This window comes from Xiphias gladius, chromosome 11, assembly GCF_016859285.1.
Source record: "Xiphias gladius isolate SHS-SW01 ecotype Sanya breed wild chromosome 11, ASM1685928v1, whole genome shotgun sequence".
Classification (NCBI taxonomy): Eukaryota; Metazoa; Chordata; class Actinopteri; order Istiophoriformes; family Xiphiidae; genus Xiphias; species Xiphias gladius.
Window position 1 is genome coordinate 1,953,833 of NC_053410.1, and position 13,861 is coordinate 1,967,693.

General features: G+C 53.0%; 2 protein-coding genes across 3 annotated transcripts in view; one reads left to right on the top strand and one right to left on the bottom strand.

The window, feature by feature from the left end:
- Positions 1 to 50: 50 nt before the first annotated feature.
- On the top strand, positions 51 to 9,010 carry adob (2-aminoethanethiol (cysteamine) dioxygenase b). Of its 2 annotated transcripts, none has more exons than XM_040139519.1 (2): positions 51 to 209; positions 7,431 to 9,010. In XM_040139519.1, exon 2 carries the CDS (start codon positions 7,713 to 7,715, stop codon positions 8,490 to 8,492), a length of 780 nt encoding a protein of 259 aa, XP_039995453.1. In that variant the 5' UTR covers positions 51 to 209; positions 7,431 to 7,712; the 3' UTR covers positions 8,493 to 9,010. The 2 variants fall into 2 exon arrangements, with proteins under 2 accessions (XP_039995453.1, XP_039995452.1); XM_040139518.1 differs by lacking the exon at positions 51 to 209 and adding an exon at positions 7,178 to 7,293.
- Positions 9,011 to 12,886: 3,876 nt separating this feature from the next.
- The window catches only part of egr2a (early growth response 2a), an 8,286-nt gene continuing 7,311 nt past the window's right edge, over positions 12,887 to 13,861 (bottom strand). Inside the window, exon 2 of the mRNA XM_040139517.1 lies at positions 12,887 to 13,861. This exon is cut by the window's right edge and continues 118 nt beyond it. Coding sequence (XP_039995451.1) covers positions 12,910 to 13,861 — 952 coding nt within the window. The 3' untranslated portion in view covers positions 12,887 to 12,909.

The following is a 13,861-nucleotide window of genomic DNA, read 5'->3' on the forward strand; positions in this document are numbered from 1 at the left end:
ACGACGTGGTTCGACTTCTTGTTCTTCGGTAGCTGATTTCCTACATTTTTCCCAGGATGCCTCACGGGAACTTCTTGTGCTCAGCCTGGCTTTAGGCCTGGGCAGAGACGGTGAACCTTAGAGCAGACGGCGGACAGGCGTTCACTGCCCTTTGCCACTGTCTTTTTTGTCGCTACCACAAGGAGTCACCAACGTCAGTGGTTTTAACGGTGGGTTTGTATCTTTCTCGGTTTTTATTTTTGCACATAACATGAATTTTGACCGCTTTTCAAAGCAGACCGTCGGTTTTTGGAACCATTTTCCAACTTAGCACCTGCATGCAAAGTAAGAAGTCATCAGGTGTGCCTCAATTCCATGCTCCGTGCTAGCTGTAATAAATACCTACTATATAATAACCTTTCACGCCTGCTGTTTCTGCAGTGGGTTTACAAGAAATCAACATAACTTATTGTTTGATATTCAACTGGAAATGATACAGTGTGGGTTTGGGACACGGCTTAACACAGCTGATGGAAAATGTGGTCGTTAATTTGGGGAAACTTTAAAGTTTGTTTTGCAGAGACACAAAAAAAGTGTCTGTGAGTCGCGCGTGCGTTGGTCACGCGGTGTTTAAAACTGACGGCATCCGAATTTAGTGATGATGATCATGATGATAACAGGGTGCGGTCATCAACAGGCATGCACGAGCACACACACACACACGCACACACACCGATACACACACACAAGTTTGCTGTTTACAATTTGCATCACAAATACATAACAAGCAACATTACTGACTTTCTTGTTCACAAGGTTCAGTAACTGACGAGTAAGAACTATCACGTCCCGGGGGCGGGTTTTATTTCAGTGTTAGAGAGCCGGCTGGTTTCTGGAGCTACGAGCAAAATACCCCGAAGCTGCCGTGCGTGCGCTACATGTGACGGCTACGGAGGAGGGGGGAAGGAAGTGTGTGTGTGTGTGTGTGTGAGTGAGAGAGAGAGAGAACATAAGGAAGTGATTACCATGACAACAAAGTTTTTTTTTTTTCTTTCTTTCCAGACGTTGGGGACCATTTCTCAAACTCCCAATTCCCCAAAAGCCCGAGGGAAAACACAGAAATATGTTGAAGTGGTAAAACCTCAAGATCCTTAGTTTTTATTTCATTCTAACGCAGTTGATCTGAAAATGCGTCTTTTATTCTGGGGGGTGTCCATCCACAGCGTGCCAGTATTTTCCGCCTCCTTAAAAAAATCCTCTGAAATCTTTAAATCTTATTATTGCTCCTGTGCTGCAGTCATCGAGGTTCGACTCTCGATCGGCTCCGCAGACGCCGCAGCTCTCCGACATTTTAAGAGACTTTCTTGAGAAGTTTTCACAAATGTTTGGGAGTAAAAGCGAAGGGTTTTTAAGTCCGACATTTGGCCGTAAGATGGATTTGATAAATAGGGGCCCTGGAGTTTGAGGTGCCGACTGTGTAATCGCCATCTCCTCATCTCTACTGTATCTGACAAACGCCCCAAACATCACTTATCAAGTGTGGGCACACCTGGAAACAGGTGTGTGTGTTACAAGTTGGAGTGTTTCCGCCCCTGAAACAGTTTACTGCCTTCAAGTTGTGAAAACGTTAAAGAAATACTGTAAACGGTTGGTACTTAGCACAGAGATGAACAGTCAGCTCCAGCTACTTTAGGAAGTTAGTGTTAAGATTAAAACCGAATTCCAGGTATGGTGAGTTCTGCCCTCATGAAATCCTCTCACATCAGCAGCTGTCGCCTTTGTCCACCGAATGGCGGATTTTCATCCGTGACAAACACGTTTGTATTTATTTGATCTAAATCGTCCAACCAGCTGCGTATTGGGAAAAATAACAGGGAGATAAAGTTGAGGCCGGGGCAGAATGTTGGATGGCTTGTTATGTTGTGATTCCTATCTGCATTACATCGTTTCAATAAATAATGCAGGCTGGTGTTTATCTTTCCCGGGGAGAGCAAACACGATAACACGGCGCTTTGACGTCAGCGCGCAGGCTCACGACGCACTCCGGGGTCCGCACGCTCGGCCGTGAAATGGTCGCCCGGGCGCCGGACGAGCTCTGCGGAGCGAAAAATGTTTTGGGAAACCGTCACGCGCACGTATCAGTGCGAGCGTCTGCAGATTGTCGCCCTGCGGGCCGAGGCCATGTGGGCCACAGATAACAGATTTCACACAGCTGACGTGAGACATCAGACACAGAGCTGAGCTGCCGCGGGAGGCAAATTTTACCCACAAAGCCCCGGGGAAGCTGGTTGCAGAAGCTTTTCTGGCGACTTCTCGACCTCTGATTTGCACGTCTTGCAGATAAAACATGACTTGTCGGGCTGGTCGCGGTATCCGTTGCAGGATTTCCACCCACCTCTGCACGGAACGTACAGTAAAGCCACTAACGCAGATTCAGTCAATGGCTCGACGGTTCGTTCCTGGAGTTAACTCCACTTAACCGCCTGCCTCCACAGTAAAACCCAGGGTTCTGTGTGATGTCAGTGGCTGCATGTGAAGGTTCCCGGTGGGGTTCTTTGGCCTCCCGATCCGGTTTCCTGTCTTTACCCTGCGGACCAAAGCCTCAGTCACAAAACACATTTGGATCCAGTGAAGTTGAAGTGTCTGAGGAACAGCGGCACGCAAACCTCGGATTAGCCTTATTTGGCTTTAACAAACACAGGTTTGTGAACCCCGGCCCAGCGCCGTGGTTATGAGGAGAAATAAATAAAACTGCTGCATGAGGCGGAGAACGAGGAGAAGGAGAAGGACTTCAGCCTCACTCAGGCTGGTGTGACTGATCATCTGTGATGAATCTATTGGTAGAAATCAAATAATAAAAATGTTCCAGCAGAGACCCTCCAGCAGGGTTGCGTAACACGCAGGGCCTTAAATGCACTGTTAAAAAATGCCTACCTCGGGGAATTTGCACAGAAGCAGATGAAATACGCACCTCCTCTGTACCTGTAGGCATCGGGCCTGCTGGGAATGGGCCCAGGGGCCCAGGGGGGTTTCACCTGCAAAACTTCGCTGAGAGGGAAACCAAAGGACCCTAGTGAGACTCAGATCGACCACAAAAAGAAGCCAAACGTGTTCAGGCACATTTGTTTTTGCCGTCAGTTTAATTATAGACAGAAAAAATGTCAAGGACAAATGTTACTGGTAACTTGTGATGACCTACGAGTTATAGTGTCAACCACCGAGTAAACTGCTGATGTTTTCTCAGGTTTCTACGAAATGTAGTTTTTGGCTTCAGCTCGCCCTCCGTGGCGCAAACAGCAGAACTTTACACTCTGTGTTTGGATGTTTCTCACCAAAAAACTCAATGTAGTTAACTCATTTCCCCCGGGTTTTTTCTTTTTTTTAAGGGTTTTCTATTCTTCTGATCGAAGAACCAGATATTTTCTAACACAGCTGTTCATCCTTCCCGCAGCGGAGTTTCGTGTCGGCGTCTCATTCCGTTCTCCTTCAGCTTCGCAGCTTCTGTCCATCGCAGGGGACGACACGCACATCGCAGCAGAAACCCCCTCTGCCTCCTCACACGACGGCAGACCCTCAAAATAGTCTGAGGTCTACACAACAACGTGCAGCACGTCTGCTGTTAACTGTTGTGTTAGACCAGGCTCTGTGTGTGTGTGTGTGTGTGTGTGTGTGCGTGCGGCTCGGCTGGACAGCGACAGCCTGTTGCAGCATATTAATTCCCCCCGTTTATTTGGTTTGGAGGGCGACCTACGCAGGGCTTGGACGGTTTGGCTCGACATCAGGGCTAAAACCGTCCGGGCTCTGAATCACGCCGTCTATTTTCGGCCTGCCTCCGCTTCCTACTAATAAAAACACTTTGCTTTGGGGAGAACAGCGACGTCACGCGCTGACCAGATAACGCACTCGGGAGTATTTCTGGCGCGCAAGCGAGGCCTCCGTGTCACAGCGCGAGTAGGCGGGTGTCAAACTGATCCTGAGAGACGCAGGCTGAGGATTGTGGAGGGGAAGTGAGGAGGCGAGCTGCGGGGGGGGGCGCCGGTGACATCTCCGCGTTCGTGTCTCCGCGACCACTGCAAGTTCACTCGCACAGCCTCGGCGCCAGTGATGCTGTCACTGGGGGTATGAACGGGTCAGCGTGAGGGCGTCCCGGTGGCTCGGTGACGGGAGGAGGTCTCACATTCTGCTCACACGACGACACGTCACGGATGACGGCGGTGCGTCCCCGAGGCACAGATGTCGGCGCACGCATCTGGCGGGTGTCGGGGTGGTGAGGTTTCCGTAAACCGTGGCTCCGAATAAGTCGCTTTTGCCCAAAAGAAATGTAACGGTTGGTTCTCTCGGGTCGAGGAAACAGGATTTGACGCATGAAAATCAGCTCCATCGGTCACGGTGGGAATCGCTCAGCCGACGAAAGCGGTCGTGTGACGCCTTCCGGGGCGGGGGGGGGGCTTTTCATGTGAACATCCAACGAGGCGTTTTGCGCAGCAGGCCTCTCGCCCCGCCCTTTAAGTGTGGCCATTAACGCTCTTCTCCTCGGACATGCCGGGGCGACGCTTTCTCGCCGGCTGAGACCTTTGTGCCGCGACATTTCAGCCCCGCCGGAGGGTGACGGACGCAGCTCCCGAACACGGTTCATTTTCATTCGCTGAAGGAGCGTTTCAGGCGGGGTTTTGACATTTGTAGCTGAGGTCAGGTACAAAATAGCCAACGCCGAGTGGAGACGTGTCACTTCTTGGTGAAGTAATCGAGGGGGGGGGGCGTGAAAATCTGACCCCAGGTGGTCACGTGGATCTGGGAACAGTCCCCCCCGTCCCGCCGCGATCTCAGCAACGAACGCGGATAAACCTGCCAACAGGCCGAGCGGTTGCGCCAAACGCGCGTCTTCATCAGGTTGAATCTCCATAAAGCAGCAGTTTTATGAGTGTGTGAGCGCGTGCGTGTGTGTGTGTGTGTGGGTGGGATGGGTGTGTGATTCCCAGCAGAAAGACGTCCAAATTAACCGCCTACCTCTTTAACAATGAAATGCCAAACACGGATGCCGCAAGTGAGTCACGCTCACTCACATGAGTCACTGTTAATATTGTGGAGGCCGAAGCAAAACTCAGACTCTTTTGTTTTGTTTTATTTATTTTTGGCGTTTTCTTTTACCGGCCTTCCAGCTGGACCGGCGCGATGGAAGAGCTGTCGCGTGACCTTCCGACCCCGAGCAGTTGAGTTTGTTTCCGCGGTGTGACGGATAGAGACGGAACGGCTTCTGCGTCCCGTTCATTTTTCATCCGCAGCGTCGCGACACTCGGGTCGACGTGAAACTCCTCCCCGGTACGGTGGGAGAGTTCTGCTACGGTCGCCAGAGAGCCGTGCTGCAGGAGCCAACCAATAGGAGGGCTTCAGGTCGCTTCGCCGTGTGGCAAATTGGCGGGGCAGAGTCGCAGATTGCACTTTTCGGATAAAGTCGGAAATTTGAATCTACTTCTGGGTTCTGGACCGACTTCGGCTCAGGTGGCTTGATGCTGCGGCTCGTGGGAACCGTAGTATTCAGAACCGAAAGTCTACTCGCTGCATTTCAGGGGTGGAAATTGCAAATCCCAAAGATTCGCAGCCACGGACGACGTAGTTGATTCACCTTCTTTTTTTCTTCTTTCTAAGTCAACAATCGTTTCGCCTCGACGCTGACGGTGACGGCGCAGAGCTGGACAGAGCGCCGCCGCTCAGTCCTGCTGGTAAAAAAGAAAAAACGGAAACTGCTGACGCAACACGTCCAACCGCAGTCAGTTGCTGCTCTTCGTATCGTGAACTCTTGTTCCATGAAGGTTTCGTGTCGGCAAAACTTTCCCAGAGCCTGGAAAAGGGGATTTTTTTTTCTGTGTGTTTCATCATCACAATGATAAGCAGTTTTTTTTTTTTTTTTTAGACACGAAACCGTGTACTGCCCCACATCCTGACCTCTACCGAAACCGCCGAAGACCCGGTGGCCTGGTCCGACAGGCATGTTCTCCTACTGTCGGCCTCCTCTGCTTCTACGTCTAACGACCCTTTAACAGCATCCAAAACAAAAAAACAGAGGAAGAAGAGGAAGAAGAAGAAGAAGAGGAAGAAGAGTCCCGTTGTAGAGGATTTAGAGGCTTTCTAGTTTCAGGCCGAACATTTGGACCTGGTCCACACGGAGCCCCGGTGTTTCAGCTCAGCTGTTGGGGGTTTTCCCCCCGCGCTGACACGCCACATGTGCTGGCCGTGCGTGTCGCAACGACAACCGCGGGCGGAGAGCCTTAAAAGTTAAACACGCCGCGGCATGCTGGGTATTGTAGTGCGTCGTCCTGGCAGTGAGTTGAACTCGAAACGGACGCCCTGGCTCAGCGTGCGGGTAGTGACGGCCGCGCGGACTACATATCCCACGATGCTCGCGGTGCAGACGGCGAATCGCCGCCTGGTGCGGACGTGTTTGACAGCTCATTAAAAATGGGGCGCCGGAGCCGCTGAGACGGACGGAGCCTGAGCCAAACCCCGGACTTGAGCGCCACCTCCGCGGACGCGCGGTGTCGCGTCGTCCGTTGTTTGTTTAGTGTTTTGTTTGTAAACACGAATCCTCGTGTTCGCGAGCAGAAAACCCCAGTGAGTGAGCACGTGAAGGGGCCGAAAACGGACCGTTCGCAACGGCCAATGAACTCCGGTGTTGGGCTGAGCGGAGCGGGGGGGTGAGGTCCCACTCCGCCGCTCATCTCGGGCTACCACGAGGTCATCCAAAAGTACTCTGGAGCCAGATCACTCCCCATTTCACCAACATGCTTTAGATTTCTCTTGTTGAAATCACATTTAGAATATTTTCTACACATTTATATGTAATTGTGCTGCACAGTTTAATAAATTCATGGACGGGTTATGAGCCGATGGCCCCACCTCCGCCCTCCACAGATTCGAGCTGTGCGTTGGCGGCTCTGCGTCTCTTTGTGTCCCTTTGTGTTTGATTCGCGTCTCCTTTTTTTTCTCTTCTCTTTTTAAATTTTGCCTCTTTGTCGTCTCTTCGCCTCTGCCGTCCCCCGTTTTGTGTCGTTTTCCGCCCCCCGTAACTTGCGACGCGTGTCTGTGGGGTCCTTCCGCGTCCCTCTCTGGTTTTGCGTCACTGGACTTTCCGGTCACCTCAGACCGAGGGCCGTGGGGGCCCGGGGGCCCTTGAGGGGTCAGGGGGGCCCCCGGGCCCCCACGGCCCTGTTGCCTGGTAGGCCCGTTCTCTGTGATCCATCCGTGTGTGTGTGTGTATCTGACAACAAAGAGCAGGATTTTACACCTCAGCTCGTGAATAACACGGAACTGGTTCAGGTCTGTACCAGGTTGTAGAGAACGTTTAACGTAAATTGATTTGGGGGTTCAAAGCGTCGATCATAATTCATTTCTGTTATTAATTCGTTCTCACTTTTTTAAGATGAAGGTTAAGTGATTTTGTTGTTTCTATTTAGGCTTTTGTCAGGTTTCAAATCCACCCCGATTTGACCTCGCATCGTCCAGCGATTTGACGAAAGTAATTATACTGACCATCGCACAAGTTCCTCGCCAAGTCGGACTCGTAAAAAAAAAATAAAAATAAAAAAAAGAGTCCAAGGGGGCCGGGAAAACCCCTCAGGGGGACGAATGTCTGCGGAGTGAGTCGTCGCACCAATAGACGACCTTCGGCGCTAGCTAAAGGGCTACGGCTAGCGAGCGACAGGCGGAGACCGGGCAGCGCCGTTCCTCGCTTCGGTATGATGCCCGGCGACAGCACCATGACCTCCATCGTTCAGAGGATAGCTCGGCAGGCTCTCGTCACCTTCAGGAGCCCGCCCCGGGTCGGCGAGGACGCCGGTAAAGCCTTCCTGGAGAACCTGGGCAAACTGAGGAGCCTGATGACGGAAGTGCGAGCGGCGGACCTGAAGCTCGTCCCGCGCAGAGCCGACAGCAGCTCGCCCGTCGTGCCCTCTCCGCTGCCGTACCACCACGGCGCGCCCCCGGTCACCTACATGCACATCTGCGAGACGGACCAGTTCAGCATGGGCGTGTTTCTGCTGAAGAGCGGCGCCTCCATCCCGCTGCACGACCACCCGGGGATGCACGGCGTGCTCAAAGTCATGTACGGCAAGGTCAGGATCAGCTGCTTCGACAGGCTGGAGCGGCCGGCCGGCGGCACGCAGGCGGCGCCCCCGCTCCCCGCGGCCCAGGCGGCCGCGCTGCGGCGCTCCGTGCTCCGCTCCACCGGCGAGTACACGGAGGAGAGCGGCCCGTGCGTCCTGTCGCCCGACCAGGACAACCTGCACCAGATCGAAGCCGTGGACGGCCCGACGGCGTTCATGGACATCCTGGCCCCGCCGTACGACCCGGACGACGGCAGAGACTGTCACTATTACAGGGTTCTGAAAGACGCGGAGGTGAAACACGCGGAGCCGAAGGAGCAGAAGGAGAAGGAGGTCTGGCTCATGGAGATCTCGCAGCCTCCGGATTTCTGGTGCGGAGGGGAGCCGTACCCGGGGCCGGAGGTCTGCCTGTGATCCCGCGGGCGGACCGACCGACCCGCGGTCGCAAACGCGTCCTATTTTCTCGGGCTGCTCGGGTTCGCGGACCCTGTGGTGGCACAAGGTCGGGGCTTCTGGACATGGTTGGACAAACTGGGCTACATGAAGGGTCGCTCTAAATCCTGAATCCAGCATGTGGAGCCATGTTCAGGCTAGAGGCAAATTGGAGGGTCAACCCCGGGGCTTTATTCCTGACCCTGAATGTGACTTTGCAGAAAAGGTGTCCCTTCAGAGAAACGACACGGCACAGCATCGGGTGCCGCAAAGGTCGAGTTTCCATTTCCATTTGAGCAAAATCACTGGAGCCCCGGGCCAACGCTTCTTTGTATCTGTAGTAAGGATATCATTGTCAGGAAAGCAGATTCCCGAGTCCTCCTCCCTCATTGTCCTGCTCCTCACACGCTTCCCGGCTCTCTGTATCGTGGAGATACTATTTGAGAGGTTCCGGATGTTAGCTTTACCCCGAGAAAGTCAATTAAATCACGTTTTCCTGATGTATTTGTTCCCCGGTCCTTAATTTTCTGATGTTGGCATTGCTGTCTTTCTCGTGTGTTGTCGGTGAGGGCCGTGTGGGAGCAGACATTTCACTCTCTGAGATTAGGAGCAACTAAATCCCAAGATATGTGTGTTGATGACTGACAGCTGTAACGGGGGGGGGCGTTTAAGGAATAGGATTTTCCCTGAGAGTTTGTGGGGTCAGCATGTGGCAGAATACGTCACGTGTGTGTGTGTAAGTCAGGGGTAGTCAGAAGTATCTCACACACGTCTGCTGTTCAGAACCAAGACAACGGTCCTCAACAGTTTTTTTTTTCTGTTCTGAATTAAGTCTGATTTTAAAACGGGGAAGAATGTTGTTGTCCATCCAGAGGTTTACCCATCAAAGGGTTAAAAAACACAAAAAAAAAGAACTGAAAACCACCAAAGGTTGAGTTAGGAATGACGTGAGCAACGGGCTAAATTGAAACCCTGACAAGTTTTGTTTTTCTTTTTTTTTTTTTTCTGAGAAAAGCTCGATCCTCAGGACTGTGTTTGTGATCTGTATCAACCACTGATTTTCAGGAGATTGTTGTGAAAGATGTGCACTAAATCAAGCTTTGCCTTTTTTTTTTTTGGACTGTCATTACCACATAAGAAAAGAGAGGTTTTTTTACCAATCGGTCAGGGCCACAGTGTAAAAGATGTCAGTGTGATTGCAGAGGAGGCATCAGAAACATGTTTTGGTCACGGTGTGAGGTTGGGTGTAATCAGAAATGCGAGGTGAATTTGAGGAATGGGGTTTATGATAAAGTCCAGCTCAGACTCACGCAAAACAAACTGAGGCTGAACGAGTGCTCCGCTACTTAAAATCGGCGCTTAACTGTAAACTAAAGCTGTGGTTCCTGTCGGAGGTTTCAACCTGAAATCCACGAATGCACTCTTGAAAATGTACGCTGACCCTGAGACTGGCGTTGGACACAAGACCTCTGGTCGTACTAGGAGCTCTGCTCATGAGGTGTGGGAGAATGAGACCATTTGAAATGTGAAATGAGGAAAAAAAAAAATCGTGTCCAGGGGGATGTAGACTACACGGGTCTTCTAATCAGCTCCTTGAAACGGGCCCGAGTCCAGAATCGGATTCTGAAATGAACACTCACTGTTTTGGTGTATTTTGCCTGTAATGAAGATTTCCTGTCTGTTCATATAAAACGTGCTGTTTATTTTGCCTGCCTGCTTCATTCGCTTCAAAATGTGACGAGCCGTTACCGAAATGGCAAAAGAAAAAGTTTGGGAAAAGCGGCCCGATCCCTCCGGTGTGTTTTCGAACCAGGTTGCCGACTTAAACCTGTTCTCGTACGTGTCAGTAAAACTTTGCTTTGTGTGACCGAGGAGCCAGCGTCCGTTAAAACTGGCTGAAGTTCAAATTTTAAAGTGTGTTCAAGGGAAAACAAAAGTGTCTTTCGCACATCGGCTGCCGAGGCGGAGAGAGACTTTGCAGGTTTTTGAGGAGTCAACGGAGTTTGTTGGTTTGTTTTTGAATGCAGCAACTATGTTTCTGCAGAAGACACACGTAAAGCTCTCTCTGCAGGTTGAAACAGAGAAGGGTTGTGAAGGGCGAATGTAGCAAACTGACCGGTTGAGCCAGCTTTCTGAAGGGCGCCCAGTCATCCCCGTCGCTCTGCGGACGCCCGGCTTCTCGACGCGGCGTTTATAGAAACGCTTTTACCTGTCGCCACCGTCGGATTCCACATGGTGGCTGGGCCCCTCACGCCCACATTTGCACCTCTACGTGTTCCTGCGTTGCAGATGGAAAAACATGTCGTGGCCCAGTTTCATACGACACATCATAAATCCCCAGGGCCTCTGTCTACGTCAACTGTCAGGCTGCTGTTAGATACTGGCCTTTACCTGATTTAATTACTTTATGTTTGGATGATGATGTCAGCAGAAGCCTTCCCGTTTTATGGCATTTTATTTCCTCCCTGTTCCTGCTGCAACACCAAATCTGTTTCACATTAGAAGCCTGCAGGTGGTTGAGAGGGACTAATGCCTTCCCCTCTCTTGGAGGGCTTTTACTGTGAAATATCTACAGGAAGTGTTGAGCTCTACATCAAAATGAGACTGCAGTAATGAGCGGCTCAGAACGTGGACTTTGTTAAAAAGAGGATTTTAGAGCGGCACAGCGGTAAGTTCGACTTAGTTAATAACTGTGGACAAATCTGGCTGCGCTTCCGCACAGTTTCTTAAAACACCAGGTGTGTAACTCAGGCTGCGTTAGCATTAGCGTGGTAACTAGTGTTTCCAGTCCGGCAGGCGTTGGCCGGTGGCGTCGTGACTCGGGGAAGTGCGTCAAAACTGGGGGGTAAACAACAAAATCCGACGGTCTTAGTGGTGGTCCAAGTTCGGAGACGTCAAAAAACCGTCAGCTGCGTTCACGCTTAGGCTCGCGCCACACTGGAAAAACCCGGGGAAACACTCTTCCTCCTAAAAACTGACGCCCACATGGCAAGCTCGCTGCCGTGCGAGCTCACATCCACCGCCGCAGATCCCGCTCCAGGGGGAATGCGGAAAAGTGCAGGCGAGACTGTCTCGTCGACACCTGAACGGACGCCAAACTGAACCCAGAAGCAAAGAGCAGCGACAGCAGGCGGCCACACCGAACCAACAAAACATTTATTTGCATCGACAAGAAGCGTCAGTCCAGCAGAGGAAAAGCTTCAGCGCTCGACTTGTTTGCATAAAAATGATAAAACACAAAAACAGAACTTTTATTTATCCAGTCACTTTCTCTCTCTCGCACATTCATCAGGTAGCAATGCCGATCAGATCTCTACAAGTAGCGACAGGTCTGTGCAGACACCTTGGAAACAAACATCCTGCCAGAAAGTAACAGATTATCAGGCTACGGTAACATTGTGCAGTGTGTGATCCAGTATAAACCAATGTCAGGTCTCAGGACTGTAAATAAAATTCTAATGAGATACAAAACCAGGTTTAGGGAAAAAAAAGAAAAAAGAAAGGCTTCAGGTTGCTGCGTCTGGACAATGAAATGTTTCACCGAGTCCCCACCTGAGCCCCGCCCTGGCTCCTGACGTCACAGTGCCCCCCGGGGGCCCTCTCACGTCACTTTGGCATCGCCACGATGGCGCAGCAGGGCAGGGTCCTGCTAGAACGGGCACGGGGATTTCTGTGCGGCATCCGTTCCGGCTCGCTGCCGTTAAATTTGGGGATTTTCGGTGAACCGGTGGTCAAAGACGAGTTGAGTCCCCAGCTACATTTCGCTCGTCACCGTCGTTTTCCGAGGGAAGGCGCGCGTCTGGAGGAAACCCAGAGCCCGGGTCAGAAAGTGGCCGATGGTGTTTTCCTTACGATCCGCTTCGCTCGTTCGACCGCGGTCAAAACCAAACAGCGGTGGCGCCTCCTGCATCCGTCCGATCCGGTCGACCGGCGGACTCTCGGTCTCGTCGTTTGCAGCCCGAGTTGTGGTCGAATCCCTGAGAGCGCGAAGCACAGACCGCGGCCACAACGCCTCGCCGCAGCAGCTGGGCCCGTTCCGGTTCACATTCTGAACCCCGACCGGGTTTTTGAAGAGCCTTGTCCGGCATATACGGTCGTGTGAACCAAACTCCCCTGACATTTCGCAGAATTTAACGCCACAACGTCCACGTCCAGCTTTAATTGTGTGGAAAAACGCGTCTGGGAATAATCTGGACCACTGACTGATGGGTGAGGATTTGTGTCTCTGGGTTTTGGTTCTCCCTGGTTCTGCCTGGTTTTCCAGATTTCGTCCACTTTCTTGAGCACAGTAAACTACGGGGGGGGGGGGGGGGGTGACAGGCAGGATTTGAGCCCACACGGCTCATGTTCAAACTCTGAAAGTCTACATTCAGCAGCACCGGGCCCCGCGCGGCGCGGACTAGGTCGCGGAGGACTTTTTCTCCTTCTGCCGAAGGTGAATCTTCATGTGCCTCCTCCTCTCGTCACTGCGGGCGAACTTCCTCCCGCACTGGTCGCAGGAGAAGGGTTTCTCGCCGGTGTGCGTGCGGATGTGGGTGGTGAGGTGGTCGCTGCGGCTGAAGTTCCTCATGCAGATGCGGCACTGGAAGGGTTTGTGGCCCGTGTGGATGCGCAGGTGCCGGCTCAGCTCGTCCGACCGGGAGAACCTACGGTCGCAGCTCTCCGCTGGGCACGGGTACGGCCGCTGGTGGACGGGCGTCTTGCTCGGCCGGCTCGGGTACTTCCTGGGTCTCAAGATCGGCCTGAGAGGGAGGTTCTGGTGGCCGGGGAAGGCCGCGGCCACCGGACCTTCGGAGGCCGGCGAGGGCGCAGCGAGCGTAAAGTTCCTGATGGTGTTGAGGGGCGTGAGAGGCGGAGGCACCCGGAGGGAGTCCAGGGGATACGGGAGGGATTTCCTCTCCGGGAACGCCGCCTGGATGTCTCTCTGGCAGCTCTGCTGGTAGAAGCCTCCGTACTCTGGCATGATGGAGAGCAGCGCGGCGCCGTCAACGGTCGGTTTGGGCGCAGAGTTGTAGGACGGAGGCGGGTGGTAGGACACGGCGCAGGTGGACGTCGCCAGGTAACCCCCTGCCGACTGGTCTTGGTACATGTCCCCGCTGCAGGAGTAGGAGGGGGCCGGGTGGGGGTGGGGGTGGGGGTGAGGGTGAGGGGCCGCGTACATGTGGCTGATGTCCGGCTGGCCGTGAGCCATGGCACCGTCCCCCGCGTCAGCCGCGGCTCCTCCTCCTGCGTAAATGTCGGGAGCTGCTGGCGGCGACCCAGACACCGTGACGGGGCCCGGGGCGGCGATGTCAGCGCTGACCACGTTGATGACGTCCCCCGACGTCCACGGTCCTCCCGCACCTCTGGAG